Source organism: Propithecus coquereli, unplaced genomic scaffold, assembly GCF_000956105.1.
Source record: "Propithecus coquereli isolate 6110/MARCELLA unplaced genomic scaffold, Pcoq_1.0 Scaffold59, whole genome shotgun sequence".
Classification (NCBI taxonomy): Eukaryota; Metazoa; Chordata; class Mammalia; order Primates; family Indriidae; genus Propithecus; species Propithecus coquereli.
Window position 1 is genome coordinate 2,364,206 of NW_012151840.1, and position 25,519 is coordinate 2,389,724.

The 25,519-nt window shown below is 37.4% G+C and overlaps 1 protein-coding gene across 1 annotated transcript in view; it reads left to right on the forward strand.

Annotated features, from left to right (window-relative positions):
- The window catches only part of ASH1L (ash1 (absent, small, or homeotic)-like (Drosophila)), a 215,715-nt gene that overhangs the window by 52,206 nt on the left and 137,990 nt on the right, over positions 1-25,519 (forward strand). The window contains exon 3 of the mRNA XM_012658674.1: positions 10,108-14,671. Within this exon, the coding sequence (XP_012514128.1) occupies positions 10,108-14,671 (4,564 nt within the window). The remainder of the gene's footprint in view (positions 1-10,107; positions 14,672-25,519) is intronic.

Genomic DNA, 25,519 nt, shown 5'->3' on the forward strand with positions numbered 1-25,519 from the left:
TGTGGTGGCTCGTGCAAATATATAAACCAAGAGAAATATCAGGAAAGTAATTTTAATATTTGACGAAAGAGAATGCAAGATGAAAAACAGAAAAGACCAAGAAGGATATAATATAAGAAAATACAAACACCATGAACATAAAATCACCTACTAATAAAAGCTCAAACTATATAAAACAACTGGCCAGGCGTGGTAGTTCATGCCTATAATCTTAGCACTTTGGGTGACTGAGATGGGGGGATTGCCTGAGGCCAGGAGTTCAAGACCAGCCTAAACAAGAGAGAAAGCATCTGTACAGAAAATAGGAAAATCAGCCAGGCATGGTGGCATGTGCCTGTAGTCCCAGCTACTTGGGGGGGGCGAAGGAGTCTTGGCTTGAGCCCAGAAGTTTGAAGCTGCCAAAGCTATGATGATGGCACTGCAACAGAGTGAGACCCTGTCTCAAAAGAGAACCACTATAATGATAATTCTTCCAAGGTTTACCTGCAAAAATTTTTTAATGTGGTAACATGAACATGACATGACATTTGCCATTTTGACCTTTTTTTTTTTTTTGAGCGTACAGTTTGGTGGCATTAAATGCATCCACATTTTGTAGCCATCACCATCCGTTCATCTTCAGAAGTTTTTCATCTTCCTTAACTGAATTTCTTTCTTTTTTTCTTCTTCTTCTCTTTTTTTTGCTTCCTGTACATGCCAGAACTTAACTGAATTTCTATATCCATTAAATAGTGATTCCCCCTTACTTCTCCCAACAAGCCCCTGGCAACCACTATTGTGTTTTCTATCTATGAATTTGACTACTACCTCATATATAAGTGGAATCATATAATGATTGTCCTTTGGTTATTGGCTTGTTTCACTAGGCATAATTTCTTCATGGTTTATCCATGTTGTAGTTGTAGCTAATGTCAGAATTTTCTTTATGGCTGAATAATATTCCATTGTGTATGTATAGCTGACCGTTCAACAACACAGAGTACTGACTCCCCATGCAGTCAAAAATCTGAGTATAACTTTTGACTCCCCCAGAACTTAACTGCTAATAACCTATTATTGATAGAAGTCTTACCAATAACATCAACAGTTGATTAACACATATTTTATATTATATATATTACATACTATGTTCTTACAGTAAAGTAAGCTAGAGAAAAGACAATGTTATTAAGAAAATCATAAGGAAGAAAAATACATTTACTATTCATTAAGTGGGGATCATCATCAAGGTCTTCATCTTCCTTATCTTTACATTGAGTAGGCTGAGGTGGAAGAAGAAGAGGAGGGGTTGGTCTTGTTGTCTCAGGGGTGGCAGAGGCAGAACAAAATCTCCATATAAGTGGACCCATACAGTTCAAACCTCTATTGTTCAAGGGTCAACTGCATACACCACATATTGTTTATATGTGGTTTATATATGGGTTGCTACCAGCTTTTGGCTGTTGTGACTAATGCTGCTATAAACATGGATGTACAAACATCTGTTCCAGGTACTGCTTTCACTTCTTTTGGGTATCTAGAAATTTAACAATCAAAATTTTAGGAAAAGTTTTTTGGCACTAGATAAGATACTTGTAAGCGTTATATGGAAAAGTAAGCAAGAGTAGCTAAGACATTCCTGAAAAGAGTAATGTAGGGATCAAGCTAAATAGATAATAAAGTTAAAATGATTAGAACATTGTGGTACATGGATAGATAAAATTAATGACCCAGAATAGAAAAACTAGCAGTAGACCCAAGTATATATGAGGATTTATTACATGAGAAATGTAGCATTTCACATCAGAAGATGAAGGATGAAATTTTTCAGTAAATTCTATTAGAACTGGGTAGCTGTGTAGTAGATTTTATTAACATATTCCCATATACACATATAGATACATATATGAAACTTCATCTTTTTTTTTCATTGCTATATTTCCTTCGAGAATACAAAGCTGCCATTATTTTCCACATTTAGAAAAAACTATAGTTATGTGTCACACAACATCATTTGGGTCAACAACAGTGGTTCCCATGAGATTATGAGGGAGATGAAATATTCCTGTCACCTGATCCTGTGTAGATCTAAGCTAATGTGTGTGTTTGTATCTTAGTTTTTAACAAAAAAATTTAAAAAGTAAAAAAAAAATTTTTTAAGTAGAACAAAACTTATAAAGAATATTTTTATACCGTTGTGATTGTGTTTGTGTTTTAGACTAAATGTTATTACAAAAGAGTCAAAAAGTTAAAAAACTTAAAAATTTAATAAAGTAAGCTAAGGTTAATTCATTATTGAAGAAAGAAAAAAATTTTAATAAGTTTGGGGTAGCTTAAGTGTGTAGTATTTATAAAGTCAACATTAGTGTACAGTGATGTTCTAGGCCTTCACATTCACTGAGCACTCACTCACTGACTCACCCAGAGCAACTTCCAGTCCTGCAAGCTCCATTCATGGTAAGTGTCCTATGTAGGTGTACCATGTTTTATCTTTTATACCATATTGTTATTGTACCTTTTCTATGTTTAGATAAGTGAATACTTACCGTTGTATTATAGTTGCCTACAGTATTCAGTACAGTAACATGCTGTGCAGGTTTGTAGCATAGGAGTGATGTACCGTACAGCCTGGGTGTATAGTAGGCTGATACCATCTAGGTTTGTGTAAGTACATTCTATGTTTGTAAAACAACGAAATCACCTAAAGACACATTTCTCAGAACTTACATTTGTCCCTTAGGTGATACATGACTATACTTTGATACCACTTTATCTTCTATCTATGACCCCATTTCTCTGTTTTCCTTGCTATTTACTTTTTAGATTTTTCTCTACCCATTCTCTTTTAAACCCATTCCATTTGAACAGATTTTTGCCCCTCCTCATTAAAGAAATTGCTGTTGCATGGTTACCAGTGACCCCTATAATTTTAAATCCAACAAACAAATATATCTTTTCATTTCTACTAGACCTGTTGGCAGCAAATAAAACAGTTGTCTCCTTTCTCACCTCCTCACTACTGTACTTGACTAGTCCTAAAAAAAAAAAACAAACAGTTGTCTCTCCTGGAAATGTATTCTTCACTTGTGTTCCAAGATAAAACACACTCTTTTTTCCCTCCTTCTTACCTTCTGACTCTTCAGTCTTCTGATCTTTAATGTTGCAGTGCCTTGGTGTTCTTAGTCTTAGTTTTTTACTGTTCTGTTTACATTCATCCTCACTTGGTTATGTCAACCAATCTCAATTTATATATCAATATGCTGTTGACTTCCAAATTTGAATCTTTCTTTCCAGACTTCTCTACTTTGATGTTTAGTAGGTGTTTCCATTTTAACATGTCTAAAACTGAACAGATAGTCATTTTCAGTCCTCCTCTAACTAGTCTTTGTTACCTTTTCATAATTTCTACTCTTTCTGACCTCATCCAAGTCACCGTCATCTCTTATCACAAGGCTCTGAGCTTCTACCCTGAAAGCTTTTGTCAAGACAGCAGCGGGAGGGACTATGTGGAGATGTGAGATCATTTCACTCTTCTCATCAAAACCCTCTGCTGCTTTGCATGTCATTCAGAGTAAAATCTCAAGCCTTTAAAACAGCTTAAAGTGAACACAATAATGTAGCCCTCTTAGATCACATATTACTCTCCCCAGTTAGTTGGTTAAATCCTATCTCCCTAGCATTCTTTTATGTTCCTGTTAATAATTTATTCACTTCAGTCTTCACTAAAATGTTACCTGATCAGTGAGGCCTGCACCTAATGACCTAATTATTAATTTTGCAGATCCTCTCCTAGCACTCAGTTGCTTTCTGTTTTTCCCATAGCAATTACCATGTTCTAACAAATAATATTCTTTAAATGTTTCTGTGTTTTTCTTTACTGTCCTCTTCCCTGCAGTAGTATAAGCTCAATGAGAACAGAAATTTTTGTGTTTCTTGTTCCTTGACATATTCTCAATAATGAGTAGGAACTCAACAAACGTGTTGAATGGATAAAGAGTCAAGTCTCATACCTCTTCTGCATAAAATCTGCCAATGGCTTCCCCTCTCTTTGGCTAAAAAATATCTGTTTTAAGGCCGGGCGCGGTGGCTCACGCCTGTAATCCTAGCTCTTTGGGAGGCCGAGACGGGCAGATTGTTTGAGCTCAAGAGTTCGAAACCAGCCTGAGCAAGAGCGAGACCCCGTCTCTACGAAAAATAGAAAGAAATTAATTGGACAACTAAAAATATATAGAAAAAATTAACTGGGCATGGTGGCACATGCCTGTAGTCCCAGCTACTCGGGAGGCTGAGGCAGGAGGATCGCTTGAGCCCAGGAGTTTGAGGTTGCTGTAAGCGAGGATGATGCCATGGCACTCTAGCCTGGGCAGCACAGTGAGACTCTGTCTCAAAAAAAAAAAAAAATATCTGTTTTCCTATCTCCTGCCCCATTACTCTTCCCTTGCTTACTCTACTGTTGCAAACCTGGATTACTTACTGTTCTTTGATCATACCAGACAAGATCCTTACTCAGGGCCTTTGCTTTTTTTTGGTATTGTTCTTTTCCCAAATAGCTACATAGATACATCTTTGTCTTTCACCTCTTTGGGTTTCTGTGCAAATATAATCTAAGGTCTCAATCAGAAGTTTCCTGACAACCTATTTTAATATTATAAATCCTCTCCAACACTAATCTTTCTCCTTCCGTGCTCTGATTCTCTCCATAGCACATTTACCATCTGATATTGAATATTTTACTTACTATTTCTACTCCACTCATGCATTAGAAAAAATCTCCATGGAGAAAGGTATTTTTGGGTTTTTGTTTCATTTTGTTTTGCCATTAGAGATGATCTTGCTTTGTCACCCAGGCTGGAGGGCAGTGTTGCAGTCATAGCTCACTGTAACCTTGAACTCCTGGGCTCAAGCAATCCTCCCATCTCAGCCTCCTGAGTGGCTGGGACTACAGGTGTGTACCACCACACTCAGCTAATTTTTCTAATTTTTTTGTGGAGCCGGGATCTTGCTGTGTTGACCAGGCTGGTTTCAAACTCGTGGCCTCAAGTGATCCTCCTGCTTGGGCTTCCCAAAGTGCTGGGATTATAGGCATGAGCCACCATGCCTGGCGCTATTTTTTTTGTTGTCTTTTCCTGCTATTATTGTCAGCACTTAAATATTAGGTGCTTAATAAATATTTGCTGAAAAAAATGAACTCCTGATGAAAAAAAAATTCAAGATTATAAACTAAAATTAGTAGTGTTCTTGAATACCACCAATTAAGAGTTAGGAAATGTAACAGTAAAAAATTACTAATTAAAAAGTAACAGCAGAATCTGTGAAATATTTAGAAATAAACAATAGCAAATGTTTAGGATTTATATAAATGTAAATATCCAGAGACACCAAAATGCTTGTTTAAATAGATAAATTACTTTGTTATTGTAGAGCTAAAGTAAATGTCGAGATACCTTTTTTCCCTATATTAATATATAAAGTTAAAGCCATTTGGAGTTTTTTAAAACTTCAATGAGATCTGAAGTTCATCTGGAAGTGTACATAGGCAAAAATAGGGAGCCTAATGAAAATGTTCTAAAATCAGTGGTGATGTTTGCACAATTCTGCGAATATACTAAAAACCACTGAAATGTCTACTTTAAAACAGTGGATTTTGTGGTATGTGAGTTGTATCTCAATAATGTAAAAAAATGAATTTCTATGGGAATACAAAAGAAAAAGAAACTAGTCTTTTCGAGGATTAAAAGATGTTATTATGAAGTTATAGTATTCATACATTAGTGGCTCAGGAATAAGCATAAATATGAATGAAACAAAACATAAGAGCTTAGAAAAAGGCCCAAATACAAATAAGAATATATAATGCATGTATTTGAAATCTGTGAGCGTGAAATGCGTAGTGGAGATATTCTTAGAACAATGGGATAACCTTTTGGGATAAAGGCTGCTTCCCTACCCATAGGTTATATTTTAAGAGGTCAAGATAGCAAATAAAGTAAAAATAAAAACAAACCATAGAAGTATTAGTTGAAAATGTAATGATCTGTAGGACATGGTTTTTCCAAGGATAAGAAAACAAAACTATAAAGCTAAAGAGACTATTTTATATAATATAATAATAAGAACTTTACTATGAATTCAGGCTATGTTTAAATCATTCCTTAGTCACTTGCTGGTTAAGTGACCTTCAGCAAGTTAGCTGTATGTAAACTATTCTTTATTAAATGAAGACAATTATGGTAATTGCATTATATGGTGGTTGTAAGGATTTATAGACTATGTGAGGTAATGGTACAGTTTTCCCTAAGTATTTGAATACATACAAGATTTTAACTTCTTTTCCAGAAAAATAATAGGAAGTGAAAGTCAGTTGATAAATTGGGGAAAACATGTGCAACATATGAGAAATAAAGGACTATTTCTAAAGTTAATAAGGGGCCTTCTAAATTAGAAATCTAAAAAAACTTCACAATTTAGACAAGTAATATGGACCAGTACCTTGAACAGCTATTTCACTGCTAAAGAAATACAGATAGCCAGCAAAGTCATATAACAAGACATTCAAAATATTAGGTAATGAAATGTAAATAGAAACGCATACAGCTGAGCACATTGGCTCATGCCTATGATCCAAGGACTTTGGTAGGCCAAGGCAGGAAGATTGCTTGAGCCCAGGAGTTTGAGACCAGCCTGCACAATGCCTGTCCCCTTGAATTTCTTTCTTTATTTTTTTTTTCTTTTTTGGGGGGCGGGGAGTGACAGGGTCTTACCCTGTTGTCCTGGCTAGGTTGCAGTGACATCATCATAGCTCTCTGCAACCTCAAATGCCTGGGCTCAAGTGATCCTCTTACCTCAGCTTCCCTAGTAGCTGAGACTACAAATGAGTGCCACCACGCCTGGCTAATTTGTTAATTATTTGTAGAGAAGAGGTCTTGCTGTTTTACTCAGGCTGGTCTTGAACTCCTGGGCTCAAGTGATCCGCCTCAGCCTCCTAAAGTACTAGAATTACAGGTGTGAGCCACTGTGCCTCAATTTTAAGGGTAATTTTTAAAATTAGAAGTATCATAAATATATTTAAAAATACTTATAACAATAAGTGCTTTTAATTTTCAAGTTTTAAAAAGTAACCATTATAGTAAAGAATGGGATTGTTTAATAGAATGTGAAGAAAGTTTAAGGAGTTTCATTAATTTCAAGTTGTGCATATCAGTAGTGTATGAGACTGTCAAGCCAGTTTCCCCTTGGGCAGAATTGTCCAAAAGAAGAAATAGTTCTTTTTATTCCAAGTCAATCAAGTATTGAATGTATTGTGTTCCATTTTAGGTGCCACATGTTAAGTGGAATATTTATACACTGAAACGTGTCCATCAGAAAATGACCACAAAGAAATGAAACTGCTTGAGTCAGGAGGTTAAATATCTTGGTTGAGTTAAATTCTATGAAAAGCTGTTCAGAAGAAGAGGAATTAGACTTAATGTGTGATGTGAGAAAGTGAGATATGGACTAGTAAATGAAAGTTGCAGAAAAGTAATATTTCACTTTGCTCTTGGGAAGAACTTTATGTTTTATTTTTTTATTTTTATTTTTATTTTTTTTAAAAGTCAGACCAAAGAACTTTATGTTTTAATAAACACATTTTATTATGGAAAATTTCTAATAAAAAAGTAGAGTTATTAGTACAAAGTGAATTGAATAGAGGTATATACTTGTCACTAGGATCATCTTTTACATTTCCTTTCTAATATTTTGAAACAGTCATTTCTGCAGGAGCCCTGGTTCATTTTAATGGGAAATGGTATTTAGAGACCACAGTGTTGAGAGTTAGAGGAGTTCATTGCTACTGGCTTGTCATTGTTTTTAGGCATTTTATTGGGCAGAGCTAGGTAGACTCAACATATTTCTAATACCAACTTAAAATTACAGGGCTTTTACTTCTTTGATTTTGTACTTGTATCTTCTTACTCCCTAAATTTTGGTTCCTAGTGGCATTCACATGCTTACTTATTTGATCTGTATGTCTATCAGTCATGTATCTAGGTTCAAAATAACTATACCAGTAACATGGTCACTGGGTGCAATTTAAGATTTTTTAAAAGGGTAATCTTTTTGGATTTAAAATGTGGAGTCTAAATACTGTTTTAAAGTAATTCAAAATTATTTTCCATGTAGTTGTATAATTAATTTTCTATATAGTTAGATCTGTTTGTTCCCATTATATTCAAAATTTAGAGATTTGAAATAATTTTCTTTATGATATAATTTTGTTTCTTAATTATGTAAAGCATTTCCAATGTCAAAAACACTAAAAATTTAGAAGCATAGAGATCTAACATCTATCCCTGCTTTCTTCCCCATAGGTCACTGTTTTCATTGCTTTGGTTTATTCTTTCATTTTTAAATATAATTAGATAAGTGTATCTATTCATGTCCTCCATCCCTGTTTTCTTACACAAAAAGTAGCATATTATAACCATTTTTCTAAATCTTGCTTTTTTCATTTGGCAGTATATCATCAGATCACTCCATAACAGTATATTGATATCTCCTTGTTCTTTTGTTTTTGTTGGCAAATTCTTAGTACTCCATTGTAAAGATATACCTTGATTTATTCAGCCAGTCCCCTGATCTCAAAATAACCATGTGGATTGTTTCAGGGTTTTGCTGTTTAAATAGTGGTGTATTTTAGAGCTTTGTTCTCTAAATACCAGTATATCTGGTGATAGACCCTCAAAGTAGCATTTCTGAGTCAAAGGGTTAAATGCATATGGAATTTTCCTAATTATTACCAAATTCTCTTTTATGAAGATTTTGCATATGTCCATACATACTTGAATTTGGTTTTATGTTTTCTATCCTGTTGTTTCTTTTGTCTTTTCATTTGTCAGTTCTATACTTTTTTGAAGATTGAGACTTTAAAAAAATAATCGAATAGTTGATACAGTTATCCCCTTGCTTTTCTTTTTTTTTTTTGAGACAGAGTCTCACTGTGTTGCCCGGGCTAGAGTGCTGTGGCATCATCCTAGCTCACAGCAACCTCAAACTCCTGGGCTCAAGCGATCCTCCTGCCTCAGCCTCCCGAGTAGCTGGGATTACAGGCATGCGCCATCATGCCCGGCTAATTTTTTTCTATGTATTTTTAGTTGTCCATTAATTTCTTTCTATTTTTAGTAGAGACGGGGTCTCGCTCTTGCTCAGGCTGGTTTCGAACTCCTGAGCTCAAACAATCCGTCCGCCTCGGCCTCCCAGAGAGCTAGGATTACAGGCATGAGCCACCGCGCCTGGCCGCCCTTGCATTTCTTCTTTTTATATTTTCCTAGATATTCTTGTGCGGCGTATATTTTTCCCAGTGAACATTACAATCAATTTTTCTATTTGCTGAAATAAATTCTGGTAGTGTTTTTACTGGGATTGCATTAAATTTGTAAATTTGTTTAGGGAAAATTTTCATTTTTATGTCTTCCTATCCACAAACACAGTGTGTTTTTACATTTGTTCAAGTCTTTCATGAATATTTTATAGTTAGGAAGAACTTTTCAGTGGTTTTGCAAAAGAAAGAGTCTGTTGTGTGAAGTAGTGAATTCATTTCTAAAGTATATGGTGAAGATTTATGAGTTAGGTAACAATTTACAGTAAATGACTTAAATGTTGCTTTCAGCTCTTAAGATTTTACATAAAAACACATTCTACAGAAAATATGATTTTTTTAAATTGTTTTTTATATTCCATATTAAGAGAGAACTTGACTCTTCATTCAATACTGTAATCTAGAATGAGTTAACTAAGTAGAAGTAGATTAGGGATTGTCCTATATTGGTTTGGAATCATTGGAGTCAATGATGAAGGTAGGCATCGAACTATTATTTTAAAAGAGGATCATGGAATACTATAGCTAAAAATATTTTTCTTTTCCAAAACAGTACATCCATATGCTTCAGTTATATTTAGTCAATCAGTCAAAAGTAAGATGAAAGTAGAGAGTATTGATATGCCATTTTAAAAAATGTCAAAAAATATCATAGAGATTATTTGTAAAGACTGATACGTGATCAATTAGTTTGTTGGATTGTAAAGCTAAGCCAAAGTGGTATCAAGTTTACTCTCTCTCACTCTGAAACCTTTTTTTTGTTCAAATTTTAGGAACCTTCAAAGTTTTACAAGAAAGCAGATGATGTTGCAGCCATTGAATGCCAGTCTGAAGAAATCATCCATCTTCATTCACAGGGAGAAAACAATCCTTTGTCTAAGAAGCTATCTCCAGTGCACTCAGAAATGGCAGATTATATTAATGCAACACCACCTACTCTTGTTGGTAGCCGGGATCCTGATTTAAAGGACAGAGCATTACTTAATGGAGGAACTAGTGTAACAGAAAAATTGGCACAGCTCATTGCTACTTGTCCTCCCTCCAAGTCTTCCAAGACAAAACCGAAGAAGTTAGGAACTGGCACTGCAGGAGGATTGGTTAGCAAGGATTTGATCAGGAAAGCAGGTGTTGGCTCTGTAGCTGGAATAATACATAAGGACTTAATAAAAAAGCCAACTATCAGCACAGCAGTTGGATTGGTAACTAAAGATCCTGGGAAAAAGCCAATGTTTAATGCAGCAGTAGGGTTGGTCAATAAGGACTCTGTGAAAAAACTGGGAACTGGCACCACAGCGGTATTCATTAATAAAGACTTAAGCAAAAAGCCAGGAACTATCACTACAGTAGGATTGCTGAGCAAGGATTCAGGAAAGAAGCTAGGAATTGGTATTGTTCCAGGTTTAGTGAATAAGGAGTCTGGCAAGAAGTTAGGACTTGGCACTGTGGTTGGACTGGTTAATAAAGACTTGGGAAAGAAATTGGGTTCTACTGTTGGCCTAGTGGCCAAGGACTGTGCAAAGAAGATTGTAGCAAGTTCAGCAATGGGATTGGCTAATAAGGACATTGGAAAGAAACTAATGAGTTGTCCTTTGGCAGGACTGGTCAGTAAAGATGCCATAAACCTTAAAGCCGAAGCACTGCTCCCCACTCAGGAACCACTTAAGGCTTCTTGTAGTACAACCATCAATAATCATGAAAGTCAGGAACTTTCTGAATCCATGAAAGACAGTGCCACCAGCAAAACTTTTGAGAAGAATGTTATACGGCAGAATAAAGAGAGCATATTGGAAAAGTTCTCAGTTCGAAAAGAAATCATTAATTTGGAGAAAGAAATGTTTAATGAAGGAACATGCATTCAGCAAGACAGTTTCTCATCCAGTGAAAGGGGACCTTATGAAACCTCAAAGCATGAAAAGCAACCTCCCGTATATTGCACTTCTCCAGACTTTCAAATGGGAGGTGCTTCTGATGCATCTACAGCTAAATCCCCTTTTAGTGCAGTAGGAGAAAGCAATCTCCCTTCCCCATCACCTACTGTGTCTGTTAATCCTTTAAACAGAAGTCTCCCTGAAACTTCTTCACAATTGGCTCCTAATCCATTACTTTTAAGTCCTACCACAGAACTAATGGAAGAAATTTCTGAATCTGTTGGAAAGAACCAATTTACTTCAGAGAGTTCCCACTTGAACATTGGTCATAGGTCAATGGGTCATAGCATAAGTATTGAATGTAAAGGGATTGATAAAGAGCTAAATGATTCAAAAACTACCCATATAGATATTCCAAGAATAAGTTCTTCCCTCGGAAAAAAGCCAAGTTTGACTACTGAATCCAGTATTCATACCATTACTCCTTCAGTTGTTAACTTCACTAGTTTATTTAGTAGCAAGCCTTTTCTAAAACTTGGTGCAGTAACTGCATCAGACAAACACTGCCAAGTTGCTGAAAGCCTAAGTAATAGCTTGCAGTCCAAACCATTAAAAAAAAGAAAAGGAAGAAAACCTCGGTGGACTAAAGTGGTGGCAAGAAGCACATGCCGGTCTCCAAAAGGGCTAGAATTAGAAAGATCAGAGCTTTTTAAAAATGTTTCTTGTAGCTCACTATCAAATAGTAATTCTGAGCCGGCCAAGTTTATGAAAAACATTGGACCACCTTCATTTGTAGATCATGACTTCCTTAAACGCCGATTGCCAAAGTTGAGCAAATCCACAGCTCCATCCCTTGCTCTCTTAACCGATAGTGAAAAACCATCTCATAAGTCTTTTGCTACTCACAAACTGTCCTCCAGTATGTGTGTCTCTAGTGACCTTTTGTCTGATATTTATAAGCCTAAAAGAGGAAGACCTAAATCTAAAGAAATGCCTCAACTGGAAGGTCCACCTAAAAGGACTTTAAAAATCCCTGCCTCTAAAGTTTTTTCTTTACAATCTAAGGAAGAACAAGAACCCCCAATTTTACAGCCAGAAATTGAAATTCCTTCCTTCAAACAAAGTCTGTCTGTGTCTCCTTTTCCAAAAAAGAGAGGCAGGCCTAAGAGGCAAATGAGGTCACCAGTCAAGATGAAGCCACCTGTACTATCAGTGGCGCCATTTGTTGCTACCGAAAGTCCAAGCAAGATAGAGTCTGAAAGTGACAACCATAGAAGTAGCAGTGATTTCTTTGAGAGCGAGGATCAACTTCAGGATCCAGATGATCTAGATGACAGTCATAGGCCAAGTATCTGTAGTATGAGTGACCTTGAGATGGAACCAGATAAAAAAATTACTAAGAGAAACAATGGACAACTAATGAAAACAATTATCCGCAAAATAAATAAAATGAAAACTTTAAAGAGAAAGAAACTGTTGAATCAGATTCTTTCAAGCTCTGTAGAATCAAGTAATAAAGGGAAAGTGCAATCCAAACTCCATAATACAGTATCAAGTCTTGCTGCCACATTTGGCTCTAAGTTGGGCCAACAGATAAATGTTAGTAAGAAAGGAACTATTTACATAGGAAAGAGAAGGGGTCGCAAACCAAAAACTGTCTTAAATGGCATTCTTACTGGTAGCCCTACCAGCCTTGCTGTCCTTGAGCAAACAGCTCAGCAGGCAGCTGGGTCAGCATTAGGACAGATTCTTCCCCCTTTGCTGCCTTCATCAGCTAGTGGTTCTGAGATTCTTCCATCACCTATTTGCTCTCAGTCTTCTGGGACTAGTGGAGGTCAGAGCCCTGTAAGTAGTGATGCAGGCTTTGTTGAACCCAGTTCGGTGCCATATTTGCATTTACACTCCAGACAGGGCAGTATGATTCAGACTCTTGCAATGAAAAAGGCCTCAAAGGGGAGGAGGCGGTTGTCTCCTCCTACTTTGTTGCCAAATTCTCCTTCACACTTGAGTGAACTCACATCTCTAAAAGAAGCTACTCCTTCCCCAATTAGTGAGTCTCATAGTGATGAGACCATTCCAAGTGATAGTGGAATTGGAACAGATAATAACAGCACATCAGACAGGGCAGAGAAATTTTGTGGGCAAAAAAAGAGGAGGCATTCTTTTGAGCATGTTTCTCTGATTCCCCCTGAAACCTCTACAGTCCTAAGCAGTCTTAAAGAAAAACACAAACACAAGTGTAAGCGCAGGAATCATGATTACCTCAGCTATGACAAGATGAAAAGGCAGAAACGAAAACGGAAAAAGAAATATCCCCAACTTCGAAATAGACAGGATCCAGACTTTATTGCAGAACTGGAGGAACTGATAAGTCGTCTAAGTGAAATTCGGATCACCCATCGAAGTCATCATTTTATCCCCCGAGATCTTCTGCCAACTATTTTTCGAATCAACTTTAATAGTTTCTATACCCATCCTTCTTTTCCCTTAGACCCTTTGCACTACATTCGAAAACCCGACTTAAAAAAGAAAAGAGGGAGACCCCCTAAGATGAGGGAGGCAATGGCTGAAATGCCTTTTATGCACAGCCTTAGTTTTCCTCTTTCTAGTACTGGATTCTATCCCTCTTATGGCATGCCTTATTCTCCTTCACCCCTTACAGCTGCTCCCATAGGATTAGGTTACTATGGAAGGTATCCTCCCACTCTTTATCCACCTCCTCCATCTCCTTCTTTCACCACTCCACTTCCACCTCCTTCCTATATGCATGCCGGTCATTTACTTCTCAATCCCACCAAATACCACAAGAAAAAGCATAAGCTACTTCGACAGGAGGCCTTTCTTACAACCAGCAGGACTCCCCTCCTTTCCATGAGTACCTACCCCAGTGTCCCTCCTGAGATGGCCTATGGTTGGATGGTTGAGCACAAACATAGGCACCGTCACAAACACAGAGAACACCGTTCTTCTGAACAGCCCCAGGTTTCCATGGACACTGGCTCTTCAAGATCTGTGCTGGAGTCTCTAAAGCGCTATCGATTTGGAAAGGATGCTGTCGGAGAGCGTTATAAACATAAGGAGAAGCACCGGTGTCACATGTCATGCCCTCATCTATCTCCTTCAAAAAGCTTAATAAACAGAGAAGAACAGTGGGTCCACCGAGAGCCTTCAGATTCTAGTCCATTGGCCTTGGGATTGCAGACACCTTTACAGATTGACTGTTCGGAAAGTTCTCCAAGTTTATCCCTTGGAGGATTCACTCCCAACTCTGAGCCAGCCAGCAGTGATGAACATACAAACCTTTTCACAAGTGCAATAGGCAGCTGCAGAGTTTCAAACCCTAACTCCAGTGGCCGGAAGAAATTAGCTGACAGCCCTGGACTCTTTTCTGCACAGGACACTTCACTAAATCGGCCTCACAGAAAGGAGCCACTGCCTTCCAGTGAAAGGGCAGTACAGACCTTGACAGGTAAGAGTTACTTTGTCGCCTGTTATTTGTTAAGAGGAATAGATTATTTTCCACTGATTGCCTAATGCATGCATGTGAACTTTTAATAGATCTCTCTTTTTGTTTTTGTAAATGTATTTTGTAATCTTCAAAGTTCTCATTTTCTTTAGATGTAAGAAGCAAGACAAGGAATATCTTTGCATTAATTTTGTATTTTGAGAAGAAGAAAAATTTATCCAACTTTTAGAAACCAGGAAAAATGATTTATCTTTTTTATGCAAAATAGCTACTATACAATTTGTGTACTGAGAAATGGCTCACTAGATATCTGTTAGTGTGCAGAATTTTTTTTTTTTTTTTAATAGAGATGAGGTCTTGCTGTGTTGCCAAGATGGAGTGCAATGTGGTACAGTCAGGTAGCTTTGAACTCCTGGACTCAAGCTGTCCTTTCACCTCAGCCTTCCAAGTAGCTGAGACTACAATCACGCTCCACCACACCTACTAATTTAAAAAAATTTTTTTAGAGACAAAGTCTTGCTATGTTGCCTAGCCTGGTCTTGAACTCCTGGCCTCAAGTGATCCTCCCACCTCAGCCTCCCAAGTAGCTGGAATTATAGCTGGGATGAGCCACTGTGCCTAGCAGGATTTTTATTATATATTATCTAGTTATAAATGCTTCTGTGTTACAGAAAGTATATGTTACTAACCCTGTATGTCTCATAATAAAAATTCAAGCATTGAAATTTTCAACATTGTAAAATTTAGCTGAATATTAATTCAGGAGGACTTTATTTTGCAGAATACCTTTAGGTATCTTTATAAAAGCTGCTTCAATCAGATACAAAAAGACATGAAAGAAATCTAGATAATGCATTTGTAACATCTAGAAAATGTCTTTTAACAGTTGAGAAGAGAGAAAACAAAGAAGTAATGGCTTCTGTATTAACACTGAATTGGAGAGGATAAAAATAATTACAAGGAAACTTGTTAGTAGTGGTCTAGATAAAATGATAGTGCGTCAGCCAGGGTGGTGGTAGACTTATGTGTGAACATTTTGGAGATTGATGTTGCCTTCCACTGAGACAGAAGAGACTGAAGGAGAGGAAGCAGATTTAGAGGAGAACACAAGTTTGCTTTTTAATACAAAGTTTGAGGTGGCTGTAGATCATTGAAGTAGAGATGTTGAGCAAGCAATTGGATATTTAGGTCTGGGGCTCAGTAGAGAAGTTTGGGCTTGGAGATAAGAGCATTTCACTTTGAGTTTTGAAAAATTTTGTTTAGCAATATCTTTCATTAAAAATAAAAGGGCGCTTCTGGATAAAATAAGAGCTGGGAGCAGACTCTCAAAACTTATGCAACTTTGTAACCAAGCGCACCAAGAAAAAAATTTTTTTAAAAGAAGCAGTTAAAAAAATACTAAATTGCTTAATAAATAAAGAAATACAGTAAACATAGGTGTTAACTTTCTAGGAAAAGATGAAGGTAGCTTGATAGAAGGGGATAGAAAGGATTGAAGCTGCTCAAGTGTAGACACAAAAGGATGTCATTGGCAGATAAAAGTAGCAATGCCAGAGATAGCTGGTTCTAGTTTATTGTCCCTGTTTTGTTTTTGTTTTTTTTTTTTTTTTTTTGAGACAGAGTCTCACTCCGTTGCCCTGGCTTAGAGTGAGTGCCATGGCGTTAGCCTAGCTCACAGCGACCTCAAACTCCTGGGCTCAAGTGATCCTCCTGCCTCAGCCTCCCGAGTAGCTGGGACTACAGGCATGCGTCAGCATACCCGGCTAATTTTTTCTGTATATTTTTAGTTGTCTAGATAATTTCTTTCTATTTTTTTTAGTAGAGACGGGGTCTTGCTCTTGCTCAGGCTGGTCTTGAACTCCTGAACTCAAACAATCCGCCCACCTCGGCCTCCCAGAGTGCTAGGATTACAGGCATGAGCCACCGCACCCGGCCTTGTCCCTGTTTATTTTGCACAAAGATTGGGAGAAACAACACAATAAACACTTGCAGAAAAGTCTGTGGCCAGTAGGAGCCAAAAGGAAGAATGTGGGTTGAATGTACATTTTGAACAGAACTGCATTGCTCCATGGCTTTCTGTGTTTAGTTTGTGTTAGTAATACTGTGTTCAGGTGCTAGTTTTGTGCTTCAGAATATTTATATGCCTTGAAAAATCATGTATGAACCATACAACTTCCATATTATCCTGGTATCATTTCTTGTATTTATCAATGATATATGAGCTATCTCTCTATACAGAAACACATACAGGAACCAAACATACTGTATACATTTATGATATTTCCCTAGGGAAAGAATATAGGGGGAGAGGGGAAAAGACAGCCTTGGATAGCTCTGAGGAATTGCAATATTTAAAGTAGTGGTTCAAAACTGTTAGCCTTTGGCTTATATATAATTCTTTGTGATGATTTCTACAGTTTTAAAAAAATGATTGCTAAAATTTACAAATCTGGACATTTTACCTAAAAATTTGGAATTCTTCTCAAAAAAAATCAGAACATCTGGCAATCATCGATTCACATTTTCTGGATGACGATGGCTAGGGCTCAGTATTGGCAGGCCTCTTTTCGTTACTGCTTGCATTCTTCTGTTTGCCACAGTCCTCACAATTTCCTGTTATGTGTTGTATCTGGCCTTCTTCAGCTACTTAAACAGGGAACATTTGAATTTGAGGTCCCAGTTTAAGAGTTGTGAGGAGCTTACAAAGGATGGTCTCCCTCTGTCGCCCAGGCCAGAGTACAGTGGTTCACTACATCTTCAAGCTCCTGGGCTCAAGCAGTCCTCCTGCCTTAGCCTCTTGAGTAGCTAGCACTACAGGCAAGTGTTAGCATATCTGAGTTTTCTGGTTTTTTTTTTTGGGGTAGAGATGGGGCTTTGCTATGTTGTCCAGGCTGGTGATAGACAGGTTGTTGAATATATCATCTACATGGATATTGAAATCACCTAAGAGGACAATTTCAGGAGTTGGGGTGAAAATGATGGATGTGATCCTGGTTTTAGGGTCCTCAGGGAATGAGAAAGCAGGGAAGTCTAATATATCCCAGAATATCTGCTTTAAGAATAAAAATTTGTCTATTATTTGTCTTTAGAAAATGATATGCAGAAACCACTAAGATCTATTAGAAGTCACTGCTCCGACACTAATTCTTTATCACCAACTGGATATTGTATAATTTAGTTTAATTCTAATACTAACTACCTGGAGTTAGTGAAGACCCCAGATTGAGAGCAAAATCCATCACAACTCTGCCTCCACTTCAGATGCCAGTCACAAGTTTCAGAGTTTCCAAGCCAGCTGTACTTCTGCCTGGCCTGTTAAAAATTTGATACTTCCTGCAACCTCCTCAATTTCAATAAATTGTTAAAATAAGTTAGAACTTACTAAAACCACTGTACTACAATTACAATTCTATTCCAAAGGATACAGATTGGGAACAACAAATTGAAGAGATGTATAGAGCAACGTTTGGTGGGGGAAGGGTTTATAGAGCTTCTGTTACCTCTCCTTGTGAAATCTGGGCACATTACTCTCCCAGCATATCATTATGTGCCCCAATCTAGAAAGTACACTGAACCTCAGTGTCCAGTATTTTTATTAGGGTTTTATTATGTGGCATGATTGATTAAATCATTGGCCATGTGATTGGACTCTCTCTTTGGTTCTCCACTCCCTGGAGGTTGGGCTGGCCCAGAGTTTTAGCTCTCTAACGATGCCATGGGTCTTTCTCGTGACCAGGCCCCATCCTGAAGTTGTCTCTGGTTCCACATAAGTCACCTCATTGGCGTAACAAAGACATTCCTGTGACTTAGGAAATTCCAAGGGTTTTTGAAGCTCTGTGCCTTAAAACCAAGAGACAAAGACCAGCTATATTCTTTATTATATCACAAATCTAAATTCTTTTGTTAATTACTCTCTATCTTGGAATCTATCTTCTTCACAATTACTCTTTTGGATGGAGATGTGACTTGATTTTCTAATAGAAACTTAATATACTATTTTCAGGTAGCTGTGAAAATAGGTTTAGGTATCCTCTTAAAAAACATTTGAGAAGATGTTTAGCTAAGCAAAATACTAGACAAAAGTACTAATTCGAGCTCAGATATCTTTTATTTTGATCACTTTGAAACTGAGGACTTAATTTTGTTTAGGGAACACTCTATAATTGTTTTTTGTTCTTAACTATTCCCTTATGATGGTAGGTGTTCTTTCAGCAAACAATTACTTTATGCCTGTTGTGTGCCAAGTGCAGGGAATGTGATTATAAATAAGGTATAATTTCTACCTTAAAGGAATTTTGCGGATTACACAGACATATATACACATAAGTTATTGATAATTCCCAATATCGAGATATTCACAAGGCATTTTGGGGAGCAGAGAAGTGAGGGACTCATTTAAAAGGAGCTGGGAAGAACTTTTAAGTTTAGCATGCAAAGAATAGGGATGAAGACTATTTCTTACAGAGAAACCAGCTTTGAAAAGGCTTGGAGATGTGATGCTGTGGTTAGTTCAGTGTTAATATTAATAGTCTAATACAAGACCCAAGAGATCAGGCTGGAAAGATAGGAAGAGGACAGATCATAAAGCCTCTTGTTTATATAAGACACTAAAAGTTTGGAGTTCATCCTGTAAGCAATGAGAAGGTAAGGATTTTAAGAAGAGGAATAATTTACTGAGATTACATTGACAGCAGTGTGACAGATGGATTAGAGAAAAGTGATCAGATAGATCAGTTTGGAAACTGTCCCCAGAAAATATTATGAGGCCCTGAAGCAAGATAGAGATAGAAAAGATATATTCAGAAGGGGCAGATAAGAAGTCAGAAAAAGGGGGAGGATTTTAGAATGGCTTCCAGATACCTTTCTTGGGCAGTTGATTGAATGGTGATGTGATTAAGTGAAGTGAGGTATGCAAAAGGAGAAGGTTGGAAGAAAATAGATTTGGATTCCACGCTGTTGTGTGGGACATGTGGATCTGTAGCTCAAAGGATAGATCAAATCTGAAGTAAAAAATTTTAGATAAGCGATTATTGAAGCCATGAGAGGAAATAACTTTTAGGGTGAATACACTGGATTTCTTAAGGGAGTTTCTTGTCAAAAGGTGTCAAGCGTTGCAGACACTCTGTTGGTTAAGAGCTGAATGTGGATGATTGGCTTTGGCAGTTAGGTTGTCTTTTGTGATCTGAGAGCAGTAGCAAGTGTTAGATTTCTGGAATCTGAAGAATGAATGTGAAGTGAAGAAATGTAAACAATTAAAATTCTTACACCTTTAAATTTTGCTGTTTTTTTCCTCACTGTTTTGTAGCAATTCTGATTGGTTTATTATTTACTCTACTTTATTAATATTTTGTTATTCTTTAGAATTCTCTTAAAGAAATAATTACATTTCTTCAATCTGTGATTATTTCAATATCAAGTAGTTTTTTAAAGTATACATACAAGTAAAATAAAGACAGCTTTGACCGGGCGCGGTGGCTCACACCTGTAATCGTAGCACTCTGGGAGGCCGATGCGGGCGGATCGTTTGAGCTCAGGAGTTCGAGACCAGCCTGAGTAAGAGCGAGACCCCGTCTCTACCAAAAATAGAAAGAAATTAATCGGACAACTAAAAAAAATACATAGAAAAAATTAGCCGGGCATGGTGGTGCATGCCTGTAGTCCCAGCTACTCGGGAGGCTGAGGCAGGAGGATCGCTTGAGCCCAGGAGTGTGAGGTTGCTGTGAGCTAGGATGACGCCACGGCACTCTAGCCCGGGCAACACAATGAGACTCTGTCTCAAAAAAATAAATAAATAAATAAATAAAGACAGCTTAACTACATGTTATTTTAAATTGATTTCCTCAGCCTTCGGTTGATTTTTTCCATACGTAAGTTGAAGATAAATTCATTTTACATTAATTTGGTATCATGTTAAAATGCCCAGAAAACTTCTTACTGTATTCCATGTATTACAAAATTATTGATCACCCTTGGGACATTATAATCATTATTATTATTACTTTTGAGACAGTGTCCTGCTCTGTCACCTAGGCTAAAGTGCAGTGACATCATCATAGCTCACTGCAGCCTCAAACTCCTGGGCTCAAGGGATCTTCCTGCCTCAGCCTTCCAAGTAGCCTGGACTACAGGCCTGAGCCACCATGCCCATTTCCTCGGGACAAATATTATTCTGAAACATCTCCAATCACCAAAGCTGGAACAGTTTAAATAACAAGATAAATGATGATAGTATTGGATTAGAATCTAAAAAATAAGTATCGATGAATCCATGCTGATATAAATAAATGATTCACTAAATAAATAATAGTAGAAAGAGGGCAAATCTTCCTTGCAGAAGAATTCCAAGTAATATATGTAGATCATCCCCTTTGAAGAGGTGGAGCTTCTTCAATATGGGCTAGACTTAGTTACTTCACAAAACAAAGGATGGAGAGGGAAAAATAGTAACTTTATGGTGAAGAGGCCTGGCAGAAGCACCTTAATCACATGGAAGGTTAACTTCACCATTGATAATGCATGATGATATTGTGTACTCCCTGATGTAATGTGTTAGGAAGGGAACTTCATTCTTGTGTATTTTTACCAAAAACCCATAACCCCAGTCTAATCAGGGGGAAAAATCCAAAACAACAAATTTAAGGACAATCTACAAATACTTGACCAGTACTACTACTCAAAAGTATTAAGGATCTGAAAAAACAAGGAAGGGTTGAGAAACTGTTACAGAACAGAAGAGACTAAGGAGACACGACAACTAAATACAATGTGTTATCCTGGATTGAATCCTGGAATAGGAGGACATGACTGGAAAAATTGATGAAATCTGAGCAAAGGCTGGGATTTTTGTGGAGGTTTTTTTTTTTTTTTTTTGGAGACAGGGTCTCACTGTGTTGCCTGGGCTAGAGTGCCGTGGCGTCATCCTAGCTCACAGCAACCTCAAACTCCTGGGCTCAAGCGATCCTACTGCCTGAGCCTCCCGAGTAGCTGGGACTACAGGCATGCGTCAGCATACCCGGCTAATTTTTTCTGTATATTTTTAGTTGTCTAGATAATTTCTTTCTATTTTTTTTAGTAGAGACGGGGTCTTGCTCTTGCTCAGGCTGGTCTTGAACTCCTGAACTCAAACAATCCGCCCACCTCGGCCTCCCAGAGTGCTAGGATTACAGGCATGAGCCACCGCACCCGGCCTTGTCCCTGTTTATTTTGCACAAAGATTGGGAGAAACAACACAATAAACACTTGCAGAAAAGTCTGTGGCCAGTAGGAGCCAAAAGGAAGAATGTGGGTTGAATGTACATTTTGAACAGAACTGCATTGCTCCATGGCTTTCTGTGTTTAGTTTGTGTTAGTAATACTGTGTTCAGGTGCTAGTTTTGTGCTTCAGAATATTTATATGCCTTGAAAAATCATGTATGAACCATACAACTTCCATATTATCCTGGTATCATTTCTTGTATTTATCAATGATATATGAGCTATCTCTCTATACAGAAACACATACAGGAACCAAACATACTGTATACATTTATGATATTTCCCTAGGGAAAGAATATAGGGGGAGAGGGGAAAAGACAGCCTTGGATAGCTCTGAGGAATTGCAATATTTAAAGTAGTGGTTCAAAACTGTTAGCCTTTGGCTTATATATAATTCTTTGTGATGATTTCTACAGTTTTAAAAAAATGATTGCTAAAATTTACAAATCTGGACATTTTACCTAAAAATTTGGAATTCTTCTCAAAAAAAATCAGAACATCTGGCAATCATCGATTCACATTTTCTGGATGACGATGGCTAGGGCTCAGTATTGGCAGGCCTCTTTTCGTTACTGCTTGCATTCTTCTGTTTGCCACAGTCCTCACAATTTCCTGTTATGTGTTGTATCTGGCCTTCTTCAGCTACTTAAACAGGGAACATTTGAATTTGAGGTCCCAGTTTAAGAGTTGTGAGGAGCTTACAAAGGATGGTCTCCCTCTGTCGCCCAGGCCAGAGTACAGTGGTTCACTACATCTTCAAGCTCCTGGGCTCAAGCAGTCCTCCTGCCTTAGCCTCTTGAGTAGCTAGCACTACAGGCAAGTGTTAGCATATCTGAGTTTTCTGGTTTTTTTTTTTGGGGTAGAGATGGGGCTTTGCTATGTTGTCCAGGCTGGTGATAGACAGGTTGTTGAATATATCATCTACATGGATATTGAAATCACCTAAGAGGACAATTTCAGGAGTTGGGGTGAAAATGATGGATGTGATCCTGGTTTTAGGGTCCTCAGGGAATGAGAAAGCAGGGAAGTCTAATATATCCCAGAATATCTGCTTTAAGAATAAAAATTTGTCTATTATTTGTCTTTAGAAAATGATATGCAGAAACCACTAAGATCTATTAGAAGTCACTGCTCCGACACTAATTCTTTATCACCAACTGGATATTGTATAATTTAGTTTAATTCTAATACTAACTACCTGGAGTTAGTGAAGACCCCAGATTGAGAGCAAAATCCATCACAACTCTGCCTCCACTTCAGATGCCAGTCACAAGTTTCAGAGTTTCCAAGCCAGCTGTACTTCTGCCTGGCCTGTTAAAAATTTGATACTTCCTGCAACCTCCTCAATTTCAATAAATTGTTAAAATAAGTTAGAACTTACTAAAACCACTGTACTACAATTACAATTCTATTCCAAAGGATACAGATTGGGAACAACAAATTGAAGAGATGTATAGAGCAACGTTTGGTGGGGGAAGGGTTTATAGAGCTTCTGTTACCTCTCCTTGTGAAATCTGGGCACATTACTCTCCCAGCATATCATTATGTGCCCCAATCTAGAAAGTACACTGAACCTCAGTGTCCAGTATTTTTATTAGGGTTTTATTATGTGGCATGATTGATTAAATCATTGGCCATGTGATTGGACTCTCTCTTTGGTTCTCCACTCCCTGGAGGTTGGGCTGGCCCAGAGTTTTAGCTCTCTAACGATGCCATGGGTCTTTCTCGTGACCAGGCCCCATCCTGAAGTTGTCTCTGGTTCCACATAAGTCACCTCATTGGCGTAACAAAGACATTCCTGTGACTTAGGAAATTCCAAGGGTTTTTGAAGCTCTGTGCCTTAAAACCAAGAGACAAAGACCAGCTATATTCTTTATTATATCACAAATCTAAATTCTTTTGTTAATTACTCTCTATCTTGGAATCTATCTTCTTCACAATTACTCTTTTGGATGGAGATGTGACTTGATTTTCTAATAGAAACTTAATATACTATTTTCAGGTAGCTGTGAAAATAGGTTTAGGTATCCTCTTAAAAAACATTTGAGAAGATGTTTAGCTAAGCAAAATACTAGACAAAAGTACTAATTCGAGCTCAGATATCTTTTATTTTGATCACTTTGAAACTGAGGACTTAATTTTGTTTAGGGAACACTCTATAATTGTTTTTTGTTCTTAACTATTCCCTTATGATGGTAGGTGTTCTTTCAGCAAACAATTACTTTATGCCTGTTGTGTGCCAAGTGCAGGGAATGTGATTATAAATAAGGTATAATTTCTACCTTAAAGGAATTTTGCGGATTACACAGACATATATACACATAAGTTATTGATAATTCCCAATATCGAGATATTCACAAGGCATTTTGGGGAGCAGAGAAGTGAGGGACTCATTTAAAAGGAGCTGGGAAGAACTTTTAAGTTTAGCATGCAAAGAATAGGGATGAAGACTATTTCTTACAGAGAAACCAGCTTTGAAAAGGCTTGGAGATGTGATGCTGTGGTTAGTTCAGTGTTAATATTAATAGTCTAATACAAGACCCAAGAGATCAGGCTGGAAAGATAGGAAGAGGACAGATCATAAAGCCTCTTGTTTATATAAGACACTAAAAGTTTGGAGTTCATCCTGTAAGCAATGAGAAGGTAAGGATTTTAAGAAGAGGAATAATTTACTGAGATTACATTGACAGCAGTGTGACAGATGGATTAGAGAAAAGTGATCAGATAGATCAGTTTGGAAACTGTCCCCAGAAAATATTATGAGGCCCTGAAGCAAGATAGAGATAGAAAAGATATATTCAGAAGGGGCAGATAAGAAGTCAGAAAAAGGGGGAGGATTTTAGAATGGCTTCCAGATACCTTTCTTGGGCAGTTGATTGAATGGTGATGTGATTAAGTGAAGTGAGGTATGCAAAAGGAGAAGGTTGGAAGAAAATAGATTTGGATTCCACGCTGTTGTGTGGGACATGTGGATCTGTAGCTCAAAGGATAGATCAAATCTGAAGTAAAAAATTTTAGATAAGCGATTATTGAAGCCATGAGAGGAAATAACTTTTAGGGTGAATACACTGGATTTCTTAAGGGAGTTTCTTGTCAAAAGGTGTCAAGCGTTGCAGACACTCTGTTGGTTAAGAGCTGAATGTGGATGATTGGCTTTGGCAGTTAGGTTGTCTTTTGTGATCTGAGAGCAGTAGCAAGTGTTAGATTTCTGGAATCTGAAGAATGAATGTGAAGTGAAGAAATGTAAACAATTAAAATTCTTACACCTTTAAATTTTGCTGTTTTTTTCCTCACTGTTTTGTAGCAATTCTGATTGGTTTATTATTTACTCTACTTTATTAATATTTTGTTATTCTTTAGAATTCTCTTAAAGAAATAATTACATTTCTTCAATCTGTGATTATTTCAATATCAAGTAGTTTTTTAAAGTATACATACAAGTAAAATAAAGACAGCTTTGACCGGGCGCGGTGGCTCACACCTGTAATCGTAGCACTCTGGGAGGCCGATGCGGGCGGATCGTTTGAGCTCAGGAGTTCGAGACCAGCCTGAGTAAGAGCGAGACCCCGTCTCTACCAAAAATAGAAAGAAATTAAT